We start from the raw sequence: 22,375 nt of genomic DNA, 5'->3' as shown, positions 1-22,375 counted from the left end.
AACAAATCTGTGCAGACATTGAAATTGAAAAAGACTCACATAATGATCCTACACAGAAAACTGATATTAAAGATGACATAAAAGAAACAGCACCTTTAAAGAAGGATTCAGTCACAAAAGATGATAAGCCAGTAACAGTTAAAACGCCAAGAAGGGTTTCACTGATTACCTTGTCCAGCCCTAAATCTCCAAATAAAAAACGAAAGAATGAGACTTGTCATAATTTTTAATAAAATATCAAATTTATTATAAACCAGCTTTTATTTAAAATTGTATTTCAAATATATAACTATGATGAACCTGTCTTAGAGTCAGCCTTTTCGAAATATTTCTTCTTTTCAATAGGATTTGGAATTATCTGCAAAAAAAAAAAAGTAAAACATTATATATATTCTTATCACATTACACATTGTTTACTTTTTTTTTTCTATGTTTCTCTATGAACTCTAGTAAAGAAAATAGATAAACAAAATATTAAAAATATTTTTCTGAAATCATAATTTGTTTTTATAATGAAATTTAGTAAAAAAAATTGTGAAGACTACTATTTATATTTTGTAATAAGCTTGTAAATGGAGAAAAATTAATTATTATTTGTAATAGCATATTTTGTTGCTAACCATATTTGCATTATTTTGTAGAAACAACAGATAAATTATGTTTACCGTATCTTGGCCTGGTTTCCAGTTTACAGGACAAACTTCACCATGCAGATCAGTAAACTGGAATGCCTGTACAAGCCTTAAGGTTTCATCAACTGAACGCCCAACAGGTAAATCATTCATAGTAATTTGTCTTAAAATTCCCCTTTGGTCAATTATAAAAAGTCCTCTAAATGAAAAAATACATGTTTATATGGGGTTATAAATATTACAAATTAAGTAAAATTACCGAAGAGTGTGGCCTAAATCTTCCAAATATACGCCATAATCTTTTGAAATTGTGTGAGTAAGATCTGATAATAATGGAATTCTTATTTTTCCAAGACCACCTTCTTTTCGTGGTGAGTTCATCCATGCCAAATGTGTAAAATGAGAGTCAACTGAACATGCTACAACTTCTGTATTTATTTCACGGAATTCATCAATTCGGTCAGAAAATGCAAGAATTTCAGTGGGGCATACAAATGTGCTAAAAAAAAGATGTAAGGTCATGTTTTAAATGCCCATGGTATGGCTTATAACATAACAGTAGACAAAGTGTGCCAATACTCACAAATCCATTGGATAGAAGAAAAATACTAAATATTTTCCTTCAAAATCTTTTAGTGATAGTTCTATGAATTCACCATTCACTACCGCGGTTCCTTGCCATTGTGGCGCTGGCCTAGAAACTATTATACATAGTTTTAAATGTTAATATGAGCTCAGCAAAAGAATTGAGTTAGGTATTTTAATATTATAAAACAGAAACATGATAGATACATGGAGTAAACAAATAGGAGGGTCAAATATTAAAATAAGTGAAAACTTAAATAGAAAAAGATCTTTTAAAAAATTAGTTAATTTTTCCTAAATACATTCTACTTATAAATCTATGAATTAAATTTTGTTGGATTCTTATTGAGCATATGATGAAATCATGTAATTAATACTTTGTTCTACAATTATATTATCTTAAATTTCTTTTGAATATATTGTACATTTACTAAGTACAAATCTTAAAAGATATACAGCGCAATATATCTTGCAACTGTTTTAAAATTTTTCAAAAATAAAATGTCATTATTTTTCAATTAATATCGCTGCTACAACTGCCAATAAAAGCTACGATGTGTTTATGAAAATAATATTACTGGCAATATAATATTTTAAAATTTAGTACAGTTTACATATAATATGTTTACAAGTTTTTACAAACTACTTACTAACAGCTTTCGTCCACTGTAGTTTGTGATCAGATTTATCTGTTCCTTGAGGATAAACAGTTCCTCCTGCGTAGGACTGACATGAGCCTTCGTCATTTGACATACTATTAGCGCAAAAGACATAAAAAACTAAATACAGTCCACAAATGACATTTCGATTTTGAAGCAATTGTTTCATTTTTGATAAACTATTTGATCGATTCAGGGACTTTCAAAAACATACGTGCAACGTGTAAACCTCGGCTATCTAATTGTTTATCTATAACCTATAACCGATATCCAACAATCCATCCCACGTCAAACAATAACCGAATCAACGAATCAACATAAAAATGGATGAATTGAGGTAACCCTAATCAGAGACTGCAAGGCTTCTTCATCTTCTGTCTTAAGAGTTAGCGATAACGCATACTAGTGACTTTTATTGTAGAACGTATCAATAATTTGAATGTTCAATAGATTTTTTTTTTTTTTGGCGTATGGGGTTGCTTTAAAGTAAAATATTAATTAATATTTTAAAATATATTGATTTAAATACACTGAGAGAATATTTAAAAAAAAGTGTTGATTATACAATTCTTTTTTCAATATTAAATTTATCATAAACTTTTTGATATTTGTTCCACAAATAACGTTAACAAAATAATCAAAAAGTTATCCCATTCATGTATATTGCTAATTGCCTACAATTGACTTAGTATATGGATACGTTACATTAAAAAAAATAAAATGCAATATAAAAACAAACAATCTCTGCTCATTGTGTGTACTACATTAACAGATCGCAGAATTCATACAAAAATAATAGAAATATAACAAATGCGTCTAATACAATTGTAACACGAAGAAAACAATATCATTTCAAATTTTTCATGGATCACAAACTTTATTTCATGAAACGTCTGTACATTTGAGACCAAGGTCTGTAAACAATTAGTATATTGTCTAGGGTCTGTAAATTTATTAAAAATATAATTATTACTACACAATAAAATATTAATTATAATTTATTAATATTAATAGTAATTACTGTTTAAATACAGATCAACTTTCTCTAACAAGGCTAGACACTATACTAAAACATAAAAACATATAGCATGTATAAGAAACGAATTCATATAGATAAAGGGATAATGATGGATATTTTTATATAATTTAAACATTCACGATTATTATTCAATCCCTTCATTTTTAATTAACCATCATTTTTTTCTTCTCACATTTATTGATTTTATCAGTATTCAAAGTGCTCATATCTTCATTTTGTTTCCATTCTAACAATATCTATAATAATATAGATTTATAAATTGTATAAAAATATTAAGGCAATATGATAATATAATATATTCATTATTTTGGGTGTATTAAAATTAGAAAAAAATGTACAAGTTACATGCTAAATAAACAGAATCCATAATTTTTCATAGATTACTGATATGATTATCTAAAATTCAATGCAACATATTTAATCAAAACTGATAATCTTTAGGCATAATCGCATAATCAAAATATAATAATGCACAATTATTTTATATAATTATATTATCCCTTTATTATAAGTTTGTATGAAATGTTTATCGACATATGACATAAGTATTTCATGTCATATAAGACAAATGCAAATACTTTTTAATTTACGATTTTATATAGATTTTAATATTAAGCATATGTGTGGGTAGCATGCCTTCCTCGGCAACCCGATCAACCACGACCCACTTCTTGACAAAAGTCACTATTGCTGTTTTAACCTAATATTCAAGCAGCTATCTCCCATCAAATGAGTAAACTTTCAGTTTTTGTCAATAGCATATTTCGATGTATATAAAAATTAAAATAGAGGAGAATATGTCTCACAACATTTTCTCTAAAGAAATATGCACCATACACACAATAAAATGGACAAATACCTAAAAACGAATCATGTGCTTGCATGTGTGATTAAATATCTAATGTAAATATAAAAGTCTACCAGATTTAACATTCACGCTCCAAGATGAGTGGTGTTATCGAAGATAATTTCATTGGCAAACTGCTTGTTGAAATGAAATCAAATTTCAATAAATCAACAGCAAATTGCACGGAAGATGTTTCTGGTAAAATTGTCAAGGATAAAATTGTAAAAGTCGTTCCTAAACCACAAAAAGTAGACGAAAAGGAAGAGAAAGGTGATACTGTTAAGAAGATTAGTGATTTAAAAGTTCAAGATAAAATGAAAGTTCAGAAAAGAACAAAAAGCTGTGAAGTTGAAAGTGTCAAACGTTTAAAAGTGACTTCACAAATTGTGCAATCTTTTAAAATGCAAGATGTTCAAGCAGCAGATAATGATATTAATAGCACGACGACTTCTGGAATTGATTGTGAGAGTGAATCTTCAAATATATTATCAAAGGAGTTGAAAAATAAAGAGGACAAAGATAAATTTTGTGATACAAATGCTGGCTTAGTTGAAAAAACGAATAAAATGGAAGATACCAGGGATGTTAAGGAGTCTGTTTCACCAGGACGACGTTCTTTGAGGCTCAAGACTTCTGCACCAGAAGTGATAAAAGGTTTGCATGATAATTACAATGAATAATTTTGTTTTCTAAATATTAAAATTGTCTGGTTATATGTAATAGTTATAATACATATTAGCGAAGAATTATGAATTACAAAATCAATACTTTATAGAACTTTAATAGGATTCAAATAAATTACAATTTGTCAGATCATTACATTACTGATTCTATTCATTTATTTCTGTTTTTTACATTTTAATTTGCAATGATTTTTTATATAATCTAATTACTGAAATTATTTCTGTTGGTGTCCTTTTTATGTATAGATTCAATATACAAATATCACTATATATTATATTATATTTTATACATATACATATATATATATATATATATATATATATATATATATCCTAAAACAATTTAATGGTAATTATCTTATTGCCTTAATATATTTTCCTGTACCTCAATAATTAAATGTGCAGGCAACATTCAATGTGAATCCAGGTCCTAGAATTGAATTCCAGCTAATCATAAATTATTTTAACTTTGAATATTCCAATTTATATTTTAATTGAATTAAAAATCCATAATTAAAGCTATATGTGTTGTTTTCAGTAATGTTTTGGGATCCATCTAAGTCTACAATTTTGTGTTTACCTTTTTCTTTGCATTAGAATGTGTTTTTTCTTGTCCTATTATTAAGCTTCAGGATAAAAGTTTATTAAGTTATCACAATAATATATTCACAAAGTTGTGAATAATTTTTTTTTTTAGATGTTGATGCATCAAATATTAAAAGATCTCCAAGGCGCAGATCAAAAGAATACAGTGATAGTGTTTTAGCAAATGCTATAGCAAGAAAAGAAAAATCATACGAATCTTCAAATCCACAACCCCGGCTCTCAAGAAGAATTAAACCTACAGCTAAAATATTAGCTAATAAAGAATTACGTTTGGGAATTGAGATGCAAAATGATGCTAGATCATTAAATAATGATATTTGCAAATTAAAATTCAAAGAAAATGAACGAATTAGTAAGGCAAAATCTGATTCTGGAATTGAGTCTGTAATAAGTTCAGGTTCTGAAGATAATGAAATTCTCAATAACAAAAATAATCTAAAACAAATGCAGGAGAAACATTTGAGCATATTAGGCTTAAGGGCTGTAGATAAAAGTGAAGATGATTTTGCAAAATATGAAAACACTCAAATTTTGATGGATACTGGAAATAGCAGTATAAGTCCAACTGATAGAAACCTAAGGTAATGTTATTAAAAAACTTAAATTTTTATGCTAACTATATGAATTATTGCCCTATTTGTTATTTTTATGTTCAACTAAATATTTAATTCCATTTTGAAATTAAGAAGAAATAAAATCTTTAATTTATTAAATATTTTATGATAGTTTCTGTCAATAATCTTGTAAAATCAAAAACAAATGCTAGTGTATTAATTACATTATTATATCATATTCTATTATTTCATAATTTAATTTTATAATTATTTCAAACTATATAAATATCAATCAGTTAAGTATTTTTCTCAAATTATAAACTAAATAAAATTAGTATTTTATATTTATATAAGATTTTAATTTTTTATTTTATTCTTTTTCTATTAACATTTATAAAACTATGCTGATTTTTTGTTGACATGTTTTGTTTTTTGACTTGATTTCCAATTTTTCAATAGTTCAATCACATACTTGAAATATTGAACTGATGGCCAGTTGGTTTTTGAAGCGTGATCTATAGTTTACCTGATTTTCTTTTTGGGAATCAATTATTATATTCAAAGTATAATATTCATAATTCATTAGTTACTACTTAAATCTCTACCCAAATCTTTCAATTCCATCTGCAATCACACTTTACTTCTTCATGACTTTCTTCTATACTTTATTTTGTTTATAAAAAAAATATATATACAATATTTTTACATTAAATCATTGTATCTACTATATTTCTTATGTTCCATCATTTTATTGCATTATATTTGTACATATATCTTTTTTATATTTTCCATCACTAATCTTAGTTCATTGGTTATTTTCATTTTTAATTTTGGGTTGTTTGGTACTTACTGCATTTTGCAGCTTGTCAATATTGTTATCGGGCATATATTTACATTTTATTTACTATACTTTTTAACGCCAACGCTGTGCTTTTAATCTATAATGATTTGGTTGTCCTGCTTTCTTTACGTAAATGCTCCTCTTTTAAATTAAATCTATAATCTTTCGGGCCTTTTTGTTGTATAAAATAATTTTTTCTGAATGAATTTTTTAGGCGGAGTCAACGAGATCGCACGAAAAAATCTGATAATAAATTGGATGATAATTCAGTACTGATGAAAGAAAGTAACTATAAGAAGTATTTTAGGAAATCTATTATTCCACATAGTAGTTCATTTGCTGAAGGCGATTGTGTTAATGATACAGATAGTAACTTATTTACCTCATCAAACTTAGAAGTCGAGAGCACTAACGAAATGCTGGACAATAAGAAGATAGAAACAGATTTGAACAAGTTTGATAAAAATGAACCAATGGATTTAGATTGTACAATCAATATAAGCAACAAATCATATAAAGAGAGTAGAAATGATATACATGATGGTACAGATATGCTGTGTTTATGCCAAAAGAGGAATAATATTTTTATAAATTTGGAAAATAGATTAGGTAGATTTTTATTTAATTTAATTATAATTTACTGAAGTATTAAAGTAATTAATATATTAAAAAGCATCAAATTGAGTAATGAGTAATTGAAGGATATATATATTTTGTCTTCTTGCTCTCGCAGATCTTCTATATTTGATCAAATCGATCTTCAAATGTTTATTTTCCAATAAATATTTTTAATGCAATTTATTATTGCTATTTGAAGGAAATATTTACTGCGGTGCAGTAGACTCCATAGACAATCGATTTATTGGTTGTTCCAACAGTCTGTTAGACAATGGCGTTCCAGTTGAAAGTAATAGTGATGTGATGTTACTGAGGGCTAATAAACACTTACCTTACATTATTATGTGTTCTAATCATGTCAGCAGATTTACAAGACATTTATCTTGTTCTGGCTGTGGTGCATTTTGCACACAAGTAAGATATTGTGCATTAACTTGAATCTAATTAACGCAAAACCAAATATACATCTTATTTCTTCAAATATTTTAGGGAAGTTTTGTTATATGCAACAACAAACATCTTTATCACAGGCAATGCAGTATTATGAAGAATAACAATTCCATATGTCCCCATTGTGGAATTTTATCACCAAATTTTAATATTCAACTTCAAATAAAGAAAGGACATAATATGGTGTTCACACCAAACCAAGATGATTCAACGTAAATTGAAAATAGTTTATTATGTTCTGTATTTATTACAAGTATAAAAAGTCTTATTCTTAATTACAGTATTTCTGCTAGAATGAGTTTTTCAAGTGAATGTAACATGAGTAATTCTGCAAAATTCAGCAATGATTTCAAGTCAAGACCACGTACGCCGCCAATTTTTGAGTCCAGATGTTGTATCTATGTTGGCTAATATGAAATATTTAGAAAATAATCATGATATAGGCAATGCTGATGAACTTTCGAAAGCCATCAAAAGGAATAACTGTGAGAAAGTAATACAGATTTTAGGTAAGGTTTTAGCATATTAGTGTTATTGTAAATAAGAGTTACTTCATTGTTTATTATTTTTTATACATTAAAAAATATTAACATATAATTTAAACATTTTCTTTTAGTATATGTTTATTATAGTGGTCTTGATGTATTTGCCGATAACTCTTATATTCAAATTTTTTTTTATATGATGTGAGTGGCACGCCAGCAATCATCTGCATTGTAATGTATAAAAAAGTCTTGCTTTATTAAAACTAGATTCAATCAGTTTAATCACTTCTTTAAAAAGTTGGTTTTATATTATTTAATTTGCACTAACATTACATAATCAAATTAAACTTAATGTTCTTATTTTATTACTATTATTATTTATTTATTATTATTATATATTAATACATAATATATCTGTATCATAATATAATTAAACATCATAAAAATTAAATTTTTCATTTTCATTAATATAGCTGGAAATTTGGACATTAATAGTATAATGAACGAATCTACCCAATCCACTGCATTACATCAAGCTTGTGAATTAGGACATATTGGGATTATACATATATTAGTTGTATTAGGTGCTGAGATAAACGTTTTTGACAAATTCCAGAAGACTCCATTAATTTGTGCAATTTTAAGTGATCAGCTTGAGGCAGTGCAATACCTGATAAAAGCTGGGTGTGATTTATCATTAAAAGTAAGATATTTTAATATATCTTATTCATAAAAATGATTCAATTTCTATATTATATCAGTTGCTATTAGATTATATAAATACATATTTTGCATTTGGTACAAATAGCATTTATTTGAGAAAAGTATTACTTGATCTGACTAGGGTCCGGATGGTATGACCGCATTACACCTGGCTGCTAAAGATGGTAACTTGGAGGCCTGTAGATTATTGGTGACATCCCCTAGAATGTCATTGAAACAGATAGATTTACTTGATGAGGGTGGCTGGACCCCCTTGGTTTGGGCTGCTGAACATGGTCATGCTTTGGTGATAAGGTACATAATACTGATATAAAAACATTGTTTTATATTTTTCTGTACTACATACAAGTGCTATCTTTTCTTAATTACTCTTTTGCTGACCACAACTACTTTTCATTTTGTATTATTTTTGTATAATAACTATTTCATAATACATTTAAGATACCTTTTGGAGTGCAATGCTGATCCATTTATCTGTGATTCTCAACAAAACATAGTATTGCATTGGGCAGCTTTGAATGGAAATCATAAAATAACTGAAATGTTGCTAGATCGAGGATGTGATATCGACAGCACTAATGTGAATGGGGAAACACCATTGTAAATATATATTTCAAAATATTTACATTGAAATGGTAAATAATGGATAATAAAAATTCAAGTTCCTTTACAGACATATTGCCGCCAGGTATAATAATTATCAATGCGCTTTAATATTGATAACTAGAGGGGCAAACGTAATGAGTAGAAATTGTGCCGGTGAAACCCCACTTGAAAGTTGCGAAATTATTGACGGAGAATGCTATAATCTTATCAAAATTAATGCTCAATTACAAAAATATGTGCCCAACAATAGAAGAAATATGGTTATTGCAAAGTAAATGCATTATTATATTTATAAAATATTTCTATTGATATTATTTGCTAAATTTGGTGTGAATAACAACTATTCAATTTTAAATTTAAATTTGCTGTGGAATGCAAAATTCATAATAATAATATTTATTACAGTGATATATCGCGGGGAAAAGAACTAAACCCTATACAATGCATCAATACTGTTGATTCAGAATGCGAACCGAGAGACTACACATATACCACTAACCTGTACATAACTTCGAATGAAATTCGAACTACAATTCATCACGATAAAGTTATTGGCTGTGAATGTTCTGATAGATGCTCTGGAAGTAGTGAGAATAATTCTTGTTGTTGTTTATCTTTGAATACTAGGTGTCTATATGATGAAGATGGCAGACTTTTGCCTGATTTTGATTTTGAAGATCCGCCTATGATTTTTGAGTGCAATGACAAATGTTCTTGCAATAAGGTATGCATATGATTTTCAAAAATCTGTAATACATGTTTCATTTTTTCAATATGCAATATTTTATTTCAAGTATATCTATTATATAAAAATAAGTCGGGTTTTCCTTCCTGACGATATAACTCCAGAACGCACAAACCGATTTCGACGATTTTGCATTCGTTGGAAAGGTCTCGGACTCCGTGAGGTTTATAGCAAAAAAAAATTGAAGAAAGATTTCAACAGAAAAACACTTTTTTCACATACAGCGTCATCTCTGATACTTAGCATATACTACAAACTAATATCTTTTGTTTGATTGCTACTCATTTGTTTGGCAGCTACTCATTGTTCTCTGCTCAGTTAATTTCATGTGACAAACCGGCATTGTGTTCACTTTGAAATTGTGCAAAAAAAGTAAAAAAAAGTTATTCGTTCTCTAACATTTCAATTGGAATTCAAATCAATCACATGTATTGTGCAAATTTTTATTTAATTTCAACAGCAGGCAATTTTTTTCTTCATCTTTTAATCACCAAACGAAATGTTATATAAAATGAAACCATCTGGTGGTGAAACGGAGTTTGCCCGGTTTGCTAGTGTATATATATATATATATATATATAATCTTGATTTTCAATGTTGAATCATATTTAATATATAAAGTAGTCAATTTATTTTATAGCAGCTAAATGATGATCAAATAAAGTGTCTAAGTGAATAATGAATTATTTATATTTTTTATTTTATTTGAGTTTAATTTTAATTGACTTTATTTAAATATGAAATTTTAATATTTTAGATTACCTGTGTGAACAGGGTTGTACAAAGAGGTGTTTCACAGCGACTAGAATTGTTTCGAACAGAAAGTTGTGGATGGGGTGTTAGAACTCTAAAGGATATTCCCAAGGGAGCATTTGTTGCTGAATACACTGGAGAAATTTTGACTGATTTTGATGCAAAGAGAAGAGAGGATGACAGTTATTTGTTTCACTTATATCATTCAGTAAGTATTGAGTTATGAAATTAAAAATTCAACATATATGGAATTTGGAAAAATTAGCATAAATATAGGTATGTGGATTATTATTCAGTATAAAGAAAATTTATAGAATATTTAACATATATTTATAGTTTAATATCACTTTCTTTAAATATGAATGACATAAAACCTATGATTTAGGATACTTTTGTTGCAAATGGATAAATTCATTAATTTCATGGCATATGAAGCAGATACATATTTGTATAATATTTGTTTATATTATATATTTTTCTTCTAAGATTGATAGATTAGCGATTGATTAAAATACTATGTAAATAATTTATAAATTTTTGATTTTACAATAGAAAATTGAAATATAGGAAATTTACTTATCATTTGGTAAATCCAAATTTAAAACCATTGATTTATGTATTATATATACAATTTACAGATTATTATATTCGTATTTTAATGAGCATATGTTTCATATTGTAATTAATGTTACTACTACTTCTTTGTATACTTTAATTTTCATCTTTAATGGACAGGAATCTGAATCATACTGCTTAGATGGTAGGCATTATGGCAATGTTTCACGCTTTCTGAATCATTCTTGTGAACCCAATGTTTGTCCAATACGTGTTTTCACTGATCACCAGGATATAAGATTTCCACGAATAGCTTTCTTTGTTAATAGAGATGTAAATGCTGGAGAAGAAATACGGTAAGTGTCAAGATCAAATTCACAAGCACTTTTTTTATTATAATACCATAATTTTTTATTTATTGAAAATATCTCAACTCTAATATTCTTTATTTCCGAAATAAATTATAATACTTATAAAAATCAAGATCATTTTGCATATATTTTAAAACATTATTTTCACTTTTTAATTTTTTTTTACATTTTAAAACAGTTTCGATTATGGCGATAAATTCTGGGAGGTGAAACATAATGATTTTATGTGTATGTGCGGCTCAGAACGATGCCGATACTCGGACAACATGGTGTTAGCAAAGGATAGTAACAAATTGAACAGCTAGATTTGGAATTCAGTCTTAATTTGATGAATACATAGTTATATGAAAATATAGAAAGTTTTCCATTTTCAAAAGTTTTCAATGGCGCAAGAATGTTTTTGCGCTTTATTGTGCCCTCTGGCGCATATCTCTAATCCAGGGAACGGTTATTTAGGAAACCAGGTATTCTAATTAGCTCAAATTTAGCTTGCAATACTAACTATAAGTCTGATTTAGTTAATGATTAATATTTATTTATATTATATAATTTTTTAAATAATTTATGTCTATTATTTATGGAGAAAAGTAATATATATATATATATATATATATATATATATATATATATATATATATGGATTAGGTTTGCAATGAATAGTATGTTTAGTAGTATGTGAAATTTCGGCGAACGGCAAAGCTATTTTTCTGTGTTTTAGCAAAATTTGTACTCGTGTTTGTTTCGCGGTAGTTCTAATTAATATTGTAACCTAAAGTTGTCATTTTTTTTAACAAAAAAGTTTTTTTTTAAATTTCACTGCCTATTTTATAGATTGAGAATCCAATATTAAATATATAGTATATTGAGCATTAAGCATTTTGAAGGGGCAACATGCAACAAGTTCTATATTTTTTCTAAAGCTTTTTCTTCTGAATTTTGAATAGGAAATGAAAGCTAAATGCATAAAAATATACAGAATATGATTACGTGCCAATGCCTGATTGAATGATTATATGGAAATGAAAAGATAAATATATGCAATGAATCTTTTTTTTTTCATCTTCTCATAACAAATTATTACATAGCGAATATTTATTGCAATCCTAAATTATATATATATATATATATATATATATATATATATAATAAAGAGAACTGATAACAAAATTATTATCTAAGGTTGTAATACTTAACTTTGATAAAACAGAGTTTGATTATATTATCTAGATACCATCACTTATTTTTGCGTTTATGATGTGATATTTTTAATAAATCGTTTTTAGTATTAGTATGCATCAGGACACACTATTGAATGTTTCTGATAATGGTGGGATCCCGCGGCCTTCTATCCACCTTAACCATAACAAACATATCCTTTTTTTTTCTAAACATCCAAAACATTCATAAAGATGGGAAACAGGTTCTTAGACCGATAGTATGCGGAGTCAGTAATAATCATACCACAAACCACGGTCAATGATTCTTAAACTGACGAAATAAAACTACCACTGGGCGTTATCTCCCAAAAGTCCACGCTCGCGTGTCGGAGCTGGGGGTTCCTATGAATTCGGGAGGTCTACCTGTGATGTCTCTGTCGTCCCCTTTATGTTATATGTAGTCCTTCTGCCTTGTAAGACTTTTGACATGTTACTAATTTTCCGGTGACCATATGTCAAAAGCAGCAGATACCCCCGCACTTAAGAACTCCTTGTTCTTTGAGAACTCCTTGTTCTTTAAATTGCAGCTATCAGCGTGCTGTTGCCTAGACGAATGGAAATCATGCGCTAAATTTGCACCTGGCCAATATCAGATCAGGAACTGCCCAACTGTGATTATAGCTAAGGCAATCTTCCCTACGTTCCTTGAAAATTGATGCGCCGATTTCTAAAAGTTAAATTTAATAAAAGTTAATAATGATTCGTGTTGTTGAGTTTACCTTGATGACGATTAGAATTGTTTATGAGAAATAAGCGTCAAATAAAATTAAAATCGTTGCCGTTTCTGCAAACATTTCAAAACCTATCTAAATATGTTTTGAACATTCAAAAACTGATCTAAAGACATTGATTATTAATCAGTCTTTGTTAAGGCCGATCAAGCTGTTTTCAATTATTGACTTTACCCTGTGAATTGTTTTAAACTACAATAAATAATACATCATTCATAGGTTTTATTTCGGCCTGTTTTCGAAAATTTGCACTGCAATTTGCCTAATGACACTTTCTTACTAAATATTTTAAAGACATTTTGTTATTAATACATATTGAATCATAACCTTATCGTCATGCAAATAAATGTAATATAATTTATATGATATATAATCAAACTTTGTTTGGAAGTTATGTTACGAAGTATTATGTTATATAAAGCCGGCACAAGCAATTGTATGCTCTATTTGGTGCAATTTAATATTTATTTAGTTTATATTAGAATTTTGTTATTTATAGAAAATAAACATCATTTAGCTACTTTTTCATAAGCAACTTATATCACAGCCGAAATGATATGAGCAATATTTTTCAATTAACTTGAGTTGGGCCTAGATGCTGAAATTCTGTAGATATATTTGCAAATATATTGCTATAAGATCCTTAGCTAAATTTGTCAACCATTTGGAGTTTTTTTCATTGTTTGGTATATTAGTGGTCGAAATCGATACCATACTTCATTAGTCTGTTTCATTGGACATGTATTTTGTTATAAAATTATTGAAAATAGAATATTGCATAAGTTGCGCATTCATGTAATTTAAATGAATAAGACATATCTTTGAAATCACAAATACATGTGGGAAAAAATAATTTTTAAAAACACTGCCATTCTAGTTAAATGAAATATTATGTATCTGCCTGAGAGTGCTATATTAATAGTTATTTATTATTTATTGTGAATTTTATTTATGAATACGAAGCATTGTTAGATTTATTAACAATAACTGTACATTTCTAACATATTTGTAAATATAAGCGTAATAAAACAGATCGATAAATTAATTTTTTGATTTTTAATTTTAATAATAAATGTGATTTGTTATGCCTAAAACCATATTTACACTTTTCTTATAGATTCGTATAATCATAGTTCTAAAATATTATGTTTTCATAAAAAAATCTGATATGCTCGATATTTGAAGTCATTTTGACTCCGAAATTGGAAAAAAGTTTGTGATTTTATGAGTGTGTGTGTATGTGGCATTTTGTCTTCGAATGATTGGCTCAGTCGTTCCTTCATAATTAGCAGACATGAACAACTTCATTGTCTAAAATTCTGAACCGATTTTGAAAATTCAAAAAGTTTTCGAAAAATATTGGTTTAACATTGTACTGATTTGGGTAAAGATCCGTAGGGTAGTTTCTTCGCTATTGTTAAATAATTTGAATAATTAGAATTCATGAACATCGTAAAATATAATATAAGTAAATTGCAAATAGTAAATAAAAATATTAGTAAGTGTTTGAATAACAATGAATACAACAGTTTTCATTACATCACAAATTGGTTTATTATTAATTGTCTTACAAAAATATTTACAATAGTAAAATAAATAATTACGTTTTGTATTTTTGTTAAATTTTATATAAATTTCCTCTTTCACCATTCCCAATGAGTACTTTTTGTATTTCGATGAGAATTAATACAATTTCTATATTTAAAACACACAAGTTCTAACATTTAGTTAATGAAAACAGTAACATATGCAAATCCATAATGAACAAAAACATTATCAAATCTTGCCTTGAATTAATCTTAAATGAAACAGTATACATAAATATTCTATTCTAGTAATTCAAATCTAAAAATAATTAAAGTATGATTTAACTTAAGGTTTCGAATATTACCTATTACTGTTATAATTAATCAATATTACAAATGTGTGCTGTACCTGTGCGATTTTTTTTAGCTAATCTCATTTCTCGTTAGAATCTCATATTGGGTTAAAGATTTCTTAACGGTTTCATAAACAAAAAATCTAAAACCCAATAGAAAGTCGAATTGTGGGAAAAAATCATTAAATAAATGTGATTCAATTTTTTCCCTTTGATTAAATTAATAATTTTGTTAATCCTAAAGTTTATGATTATTATTTTTTTAATCTTTATCAAAGAAAACAAAAATGTAAAGAATGTTAACTTTTAGAAGTTTACTTCTTTTTGTTTTAAACTAAGGATATTGCACTATGCCATATCAGATGCACTGGGACATAAATAAAAAAGTTTTAAAACTGATAATGATAAATTTATAATTTAAATATAATTAAACTTTACGGAACTAGGTATTTTTCAAAAATTAATGTGAAAATTATTTTAATTTAGCACCTTTTCACTTTGACAAAAACTCCTTTAAAGGTTTTATCACTACAGTAAGAAAACTTCATTCGACACTTAACTAGTTTCTGTTTTAAAAATAGTTAAATTAACTTAAATATTCTCCTAATACATATCGTATAAAGATAATGCCAGTACTATTGGCGGATACGCATACACGTAAGTCTTATGTTTTTCTTTAAGTTAGCTACACTTTACTTACTATTAAACTTAAAATAGAAACGGTTACATTAAATGATCTAATACTATGCTGTAAAAAGATGTTTTGTCTCTATTTATAAAGAATGTATAAGTTTATATATAAAAATATTTAGCGTAGTGTGATTGTTATTTTTATAAATGCTTCATCGAAATACTATTGCTGGTGGAATACACAATTGTTAATTTCAAGCAACAATTTTGTGCGGGTTCATCCATTTTCTCATGTAATAGCAAAAGATTGTTGAGATGTAGATCAGAATTAATAAGGCACATGTGACTCCCAATGCTAAGACTGAAGTTTTCGTTGGGCAGGGCTCGACAATTGTCACTGTTTTGTCTGTAAATGAAAAAAATAAATGATATTAGTCATTAGTCACTTGTTACTGTAGGGTTACCACGTAAAATCATTGTTGATGTCAACTTAAATAATTATATTTCCTGAATGTAAAAGCCAACAATTAAAAATATTGAAAAAACAACGTATTATGGCTAACATAAAAACTTTTAATAATAATTAATGCAAAAGATATGTAACTGCGGCCTCATTTCCTGGTTGATACCGAATTCACAAATTTACAAAGAAAAATAAGTCATAAAAATTTTTGTCAAATAATTTGAATTCCATCTCAAATAAATGGTTTTATGTCGAAAAACTTAGCTTATTTTATGCGTCTATTATTTACCAGAATAACTAATCATATTCATAAGACTCTTAAGAGTTAATATAAATTTATATACCTTGAAGTGTGTTGGGTACTATTATATCTAACAGTAATATCAGGTTTTAATGGATTCTGATGATTTTTATAATAGTTAATTACGTTTTTATTAATAGTTATTGTGTCTCGTTTTTTAATATCATCAGTCCTTAAACCATTCCACTCGGATGCTCCCGCTCCGGCGGAAAAATACATATTAATTTCGCAATTCGTGAGTGGAAAGGCTTAAAGGGTTAAAGGGTTGCGAATAAATAATAGTTTAGTAATACATTGCAAAAATCATATATGTAGTAAATAGCATTAAATGTATATAGTAAGTATATTAAATAAGAAAAACTAATAACAAGTGTATGTCATGTTAGTTTATAATTTTGAATTTAAAAATTACCTCGTCCGAAGTCCGCACTTGAAGGATCGCTTCTCAAATAGTCGCTGGCTTTCTCATCGCCGAAATCTAAAACTAAGATTTCTTGTGAAATGTTCATTTCTTCTTCGTTTTGCGTTTCATTGGAGTTCAGAGAACGACGCCTTCTACCCCAGGACTCAACAGAATCACGTCCCCACTCACAAACGGCCTGAAACCAAGAAAACATTTAAAAAATTGTAAGTTGTGTCTATTAAGCATCGATATCGGCAGATATCGATATTATATGAGATGTTATTTCTAGCATGATGATTTTAAAACTTACCGGTTCACATGGTCCCAGGCAGTATTTGACGTTACATTGGAAGATGACACCATATGATTCCGTGAACCTGAAAGCTTCGTAAACCGATTGCAAAGCATTACCATCTGGGCTGAATGCGGGGAATATTGTTGGGTCAACAGGACAACTGTAGAATAAAAGGTAAGATTAAAATAAATAGATATAATTTAATTTTAATAACTTATTTGTTGAGCTATATTTGACATTGTGACTCGCAGATAAGGAACTTCATGCTTATTGTTATTTCACTATAGTATTAGAATTGAGGCTTGCGATAATTTATCAGCAGATAAACTCAATTAAATTTTTTTATTTGTTTACTCAATATCCATATCTGCTTTATTTGACCAAGAACTATTTTTACTCGTATATGAATCGCGCAATCTACAACAAAAAAGACTAGGAACTACTCGACTGATTTTTAATTTCACTAATTAGGCAAAAATTAACAGTAATAAATTTAATATACAGAATGTATTATTTAGAAATGTTAATTTCTTACCCTTCATCATCAATGATTTGGAAAGTGCTTTTTGAATCCTTAGCCATAGCAACGCAGCTGCGAGCAAAGATACCATAAGGCGCTGTAAGAAAATATTTTTTTATTATTATGAGCCAATGAGATAATATCATTTTTTCTGCTCTATTTGGTTTTATAGAATTCATAATTATTGTGTTAAAAAAATCTAATTATGCGATCTAAAAAATTGAATAATTCAAGCCATTATTACAAAAATTTATTGCACGAGATTGTTTCGAATTTATTTATCAAAACCATGATGTTAAATGTACTTCTAATGATATTTGAAATTAAATAGATGAAGGCTTCAATTTAAAAGTTGTTACTAAATTAGTTGACGGTTTGATAAAAATTTGCGATTAAAAATAAAACAAACAATCTTACTGTCTTCTGGAATTTCAATCCTGAAAGTGAGTTTGTCTCCAATTCTGACAGTCTCCACTTCTCGGGCTCGTGAATCCAAAATGCGGATCCTTGGTGGTGGGGCTTCGGGTGCAGATGTGATGCTGATCATTTCTGGGTCGCTAAATTAAAAAAAAGACATATGATATACTAAATATGGTTATAAAATAGTTTTTTTAGTATGACACACTGGGTAGACGGGATATACAATACAGGAATACAAGAAATTTTAATACATGAATGATAAAAAACTAAAAGTATAGTAATTTGGAGTAACCTACTGGGGTAGGTTACTCCAAATTATTATACTTTTAGTATTTTCTCAAATTTCCATTTTGTCTTTAGAACTCTGGAGTTTTAACAAACATTACAAAGGCTTAGAGTGATTAATTTTTCAGGTTGCAATTTAAATATTGTTAAAAAAAGTTTAATTATTTTTGTAAAAGAACAAGTTTTAATTATTTTTGTAAAAAAACAATTTGTAAAGAAACAATTTCAACAATTTTTGTTATTGAATACAGTCTAGATCTTGAATATGTTATTGTTGTTAAAGTCAAATTAAATTCTTTAATTTCTATCAAGTATGTATCTAACAATACTATATGATAAAAAACAAAAGAAATTAATCGTATTATTATCTATTGATCATCTATAAAAAGCCATGATAATTACCGAATTGGGCTCATTCCGAATGTGATGTTCTTGGAGCTCATATCGTATGTACATTTGACTTTGTAGATTTTGTCAGCTTTCGTCATGACCACACTGTGATGTTGTAGAACCACTGTATTCGAGTAGATGCCAGTCTGAAAAAGTAAAATAAAACATAAAACATCGTCCATAAATAATAGAAGTTCACTGGCATATCGTTTCTGCTTCGCTATTTATTATACGCGTTACGACATTACTATAATTTCAAAGATGGGGATGGGCGATGTAAATAGATGTTATAGACTTACAACTCTCTTATCGTATCCTATTAAAATTTACGTTGTATCCTACATTCAATAATATGATATACTTGTAGGCCAATTTGGAAAAAAAGGAATACAACGTCAACTTTGATAGAACAAAAAAAAGTTCGAATAGGGCTGAGATCGAAATTTTAAGTAAAATATTAAAGAATAAAAATTACATGAAACAATCACAAAATACTTAAAAGTAAATGTTGTGTCATTCCAGATGAAAAGACGTTAGTGAGTACATAACTACCTGGCTTTTCCGAATTTTATATATTACGAATTAAATAATATATATATTATTAGTTATATTATATATTATAGTTTAAATTTTTTGATATATTACTAATTATAAGTTTACATACACTACTCTTGTATTAATCTTTTAAACCCACTTTAGAAATAATTCTAGTGAGAATATAGTAAATACTTCGACTTTTACAGTTAATGCACAAATTTTCCAATGTTTGAAAAAATGTAAAAGTTTTGAGGCGATTCGAGGAGTGCCCTTAATAAAAGGAGTCATTTGTATTCTGTTGCTGTTGTGTTCAATTGACATTTATGGAAGTGTTTGGGTGAACTAATATTTATGGATGGTGTCTACTTAAGAATAGATAAAATACGATGTACATATAAGATATATAGGCATACTAAACACTAGTTAGATTTTTCGTAAGATCGACTGTGGTCTTTAAAATTAATAGAGAAGTGCAAAATTTTACGTCCGCAAAATTTTGATCCAATTTTGAAAATTCAAATACTATTTGAAAGATATTATTTGGGAATCGTGCTTATTAGTTTTGAATAAAGGCAGTCGATCAGGCAGTTTCTTTGTAATTGATTGTTGAAAAAAAAGATCTCGATGATTTTACTGATACATGATATGGCGATAGACCGAGATAGAATTTCGTTAGAAACTTGTAACAATTTATTTATTTAATTTGTTGCTTTTTTGGCCTAACTTTTCCATCACGACATTTTGCCGACTTGACAACCAGCAGATACTAGCCAGCAGACCAAAAATGCAAAGAAACAAGCCTCGTGTGATTTGCACTTCGAACGTGCGCTATTTTGTGGATGGATTTGTTCTTTTGAACCAATAGGGAAGCAGTATAATGTCGTATCGTTTATTATATTTGAAAATCTAGCAAGCTAACAAATCTCACTCAAAGAAAGTACGCTTTTTCGCATCGTATGAAGCAAACGGCTTGAAAAGCTATCATAGTCAGAAAACAAGTGTCGTGTGAACAGGGCTTTATAACAAATTGGAGTCTAATAAGAATCAGTTAGTCAATCAATAAAAAAGCCCTAACAGCTAATCGAAACCTAAATTCAAACAATCAATAATTGAATAATCATCACCTAATCAGCAATATCAGTAAATTATCATTCCCGGAACAGCACTGAAAACCTAATTGCGGAGCCAGTTTTCTCAAAACACGTAACGCAAAACTCATAACACATAACCGCATCGTGCACAGTTACTTCAATTAGCACACTCTCTTTGCAAGATGCTGATTGATATTTATGGTGCACAGCTCGGTTCAGCGACATCCAATACGTTATAGGAAAGAACCAGATGTAATAAAATTATTATATATAAATATATATATATATATATATATATATATATACAGGGCCGGTTTTAGGGTCCTAAGCGCCCGCACGCCATTATTTTTCTAGCGCCCCTGCCTATTATGTTAACTGTTTTAACAGTTCATCATTAAAATTTACATTCATTTTTCAAAATACTTTTAAATAATTCTGTGTTTAGTACACAAAAAATTAGATATATATAAACTAAAAGCACAAAAATACATTGATTTTAAAATTATTCAGAAGATCGAGGCAATTTGCGGATGCTCATAATTGAATTTTTGTGTCTTCTATCGATGTCGCACGACCGAACTATTTCTAATTTTTTATTTTCAATACAAACTTTTCAACACATCCAAAAATTTTTTGTTAATATTTGAGTTTTGAAACATTTTATTTATTTTGAGGATTTAATGCAATTTATTCTATTGAGCAAATCAGAGATTAAAAAAAATCTAGCCTTTCATTATTAAACATAGTACCGGTACTTCATGTTGGATTATTTTTTTAATTAAATTTTTCACTATTTAAAATATCCAAAATTGCATCGTAAACTTCTCCTGATTGAAATCGTGAGGAACGAATTGTATGTATCTTTACTTTCCCATTTGCTGTTTTAAAGTGAAATTTTTATCGTATTTTAAAAATATTGCCCATAGATTAGTAAAAGATGAAGGAAAGTATATATTTCTTGAATGATATTGAAAAAACTAGATTATTAATTTCATATCCAAATCTTGTGTTGGCGCCCCCTAAGGCGTGTGCCCGAATTTTTGGCATGCATTGCATTCAAGGTAGAACCGGCCCTATATATATATATATATATATATATATATATATATATATATATTCTGTTTACTCCTTTTTCAGAACCCTATGCATTATACATATATTCGAGACTGAGGAAGGTGTTACATGACGCAAATAGCTAAGAAACTCAGATTTGTACCTCGAAGGTTTCAGGCTCAAATTCCGCATTATGTACACCCAAATTTCAAGCAGTAGTGATTTCAGTTTTCATTTGAATATATGCAAAATTATTACGAAGATTTTTAGAAATTTTAAAATCGGGACAAGCTACAACCTCCAACAAAACGCATAGATTGCATAATAAACCCATATAACGCTTACTGCTAATGCGAGTGAGTATGACTTCTCAGATTTAATGAAACGAAATAAAGAAAACACTAAATT

At 28.0% G+C, this 22,375-nt stretch overlaps 3 protein-coding genes across 3 annotated transcripts in view; 1 reads left to right on the top strand and 2 right to left on the bottom strand.

Moving 5' to 3' along the window:
• Nucleotides 1–289: 289 nt before the first annotated feature.
• On the bottom strand, nt 290–2,204 carry LOC113385930 (peroxiredoxin-4-like). The gene is made up of 5 exons (XM_026623752.1): nt 1,868–2,204; nt 1,216–1,333; nt 892–1,131; nt 666–831; nt 290–358 (listed from the first exon to the last, which is right to left on the bottom strand). Exons 1-5 carry the CDS (start codon nt 2,043–2,045, stop codon nt 290–292), a joined length of 771 nt encoding a protein of 256 aa, XP_026479537.1. The 5' UTR covers nt 2,046–2,204.
• Nucleotides 2,205–3,730: 1,526 nt separating this feature from the next.
• On the top strand, nt 3,731–12,280 carry LOC113384537 (histone-lysine N-methyltransferase EHMT1). Its single transcript, XM_026622269.1, is given in 15 exon segments — nt 3,731–4,416; nt 5,143–5,632; nt 6,661–7,055; nt 7,264–7,478; nt 7,554–7,726; nt 7,796–7,892; nt 7,894–8,023; nt 8,473–8,702; nt 8,844–9,016; nt 9,164–9,322; nt 9,396–9,599; nt 9,734–10,052; nt 10,831–11,034; nt 11,562–11,737; nt 11,931–12,280. Coding segments are annotated over 15 exon segments (3,648 nt in total). The 5' UTR covers nt 3,731–3,860; the 3' UTR covers nt 12,058–12,280.
• Nucleotides 12,281–16,403: 4,123 nt separating this feature from the next.
• Nucleotides 16,404–22,375, bottom strand: part of LOC113385929 — a 64,712-nt gene continuing 58,740 nt past the window's right edge. Inside the window, exons 10-15 of the mRNA XM_026623751.1 lie at nt 19,299–19,432; nt 18,609–18,748; nt 18,207–18,288; nt 17,687–17,831; nt 17,386–17,572; nt 16,404–16,615 (exon numbers count right to left, since the gene is read on the bottom strand). Of these exons, the coding sequence (XP_026479536.1) occupies nt 16,464–16,615; nt 17,386–17,572; nt 17,687–17,831; nt 18,207–18,288; nt 18,609–18,748; nt 19,299–19,432 (840 nt within the window). The 3' untranslated portion in view covers nt 16,404–16,463. The remainder of the gene's footprint in view (nt 16,616–17,385; nt 17,573–17,686; nt 17,832–18,206; nt 18,289–18,608; nt 18,749–19,298; nt 19,433–22,375) is intronic.

Source organism: Ctenocephalides felis, unplaced genomic scaffold, assembly GCF_003426905.1.
Source record: "Ctenocephalides felis isolate EL2017-DRISC unplaced genomic scaffold, ASM342690v1 CF-g0.4_SCAFFOLD_03571, whole genome shotgun sequence".
Lineage (NCBI taxonomy): Eukaryota > Metazoa > Arthropoda > Insecta > Siphonaptera > Pulicidae > Ctenocephalides > Ctenocephalides felis.
Note: the sequence above shows the minus strand (reverse complement) of the source record. Positions and strands in the feature narration are given on the sequence as shown.

Coding starts and splice junctions, on each gene's coding strand:
- LOC113385930 (XM_026623752.1), bottom strand. CDS start 2,045: ATGAAACAATTGCTTCAAAATCGAAATGTCATTTGTGGACTGTATTTA. Junction 1,334..1,867: donor ACAGTGGACGAAAGCTGTTA/GTAAGTAGTTTG, acceptor TATGTATAATAG/TTTCTAGGCCAGCGCCACAA. Junction 832..891: donor GATTTAGGCCACACTCTTCG/GTAATTTTACTT, acceptor TTTTTCATTTAG/AGGACTTTTTATAATTGACC.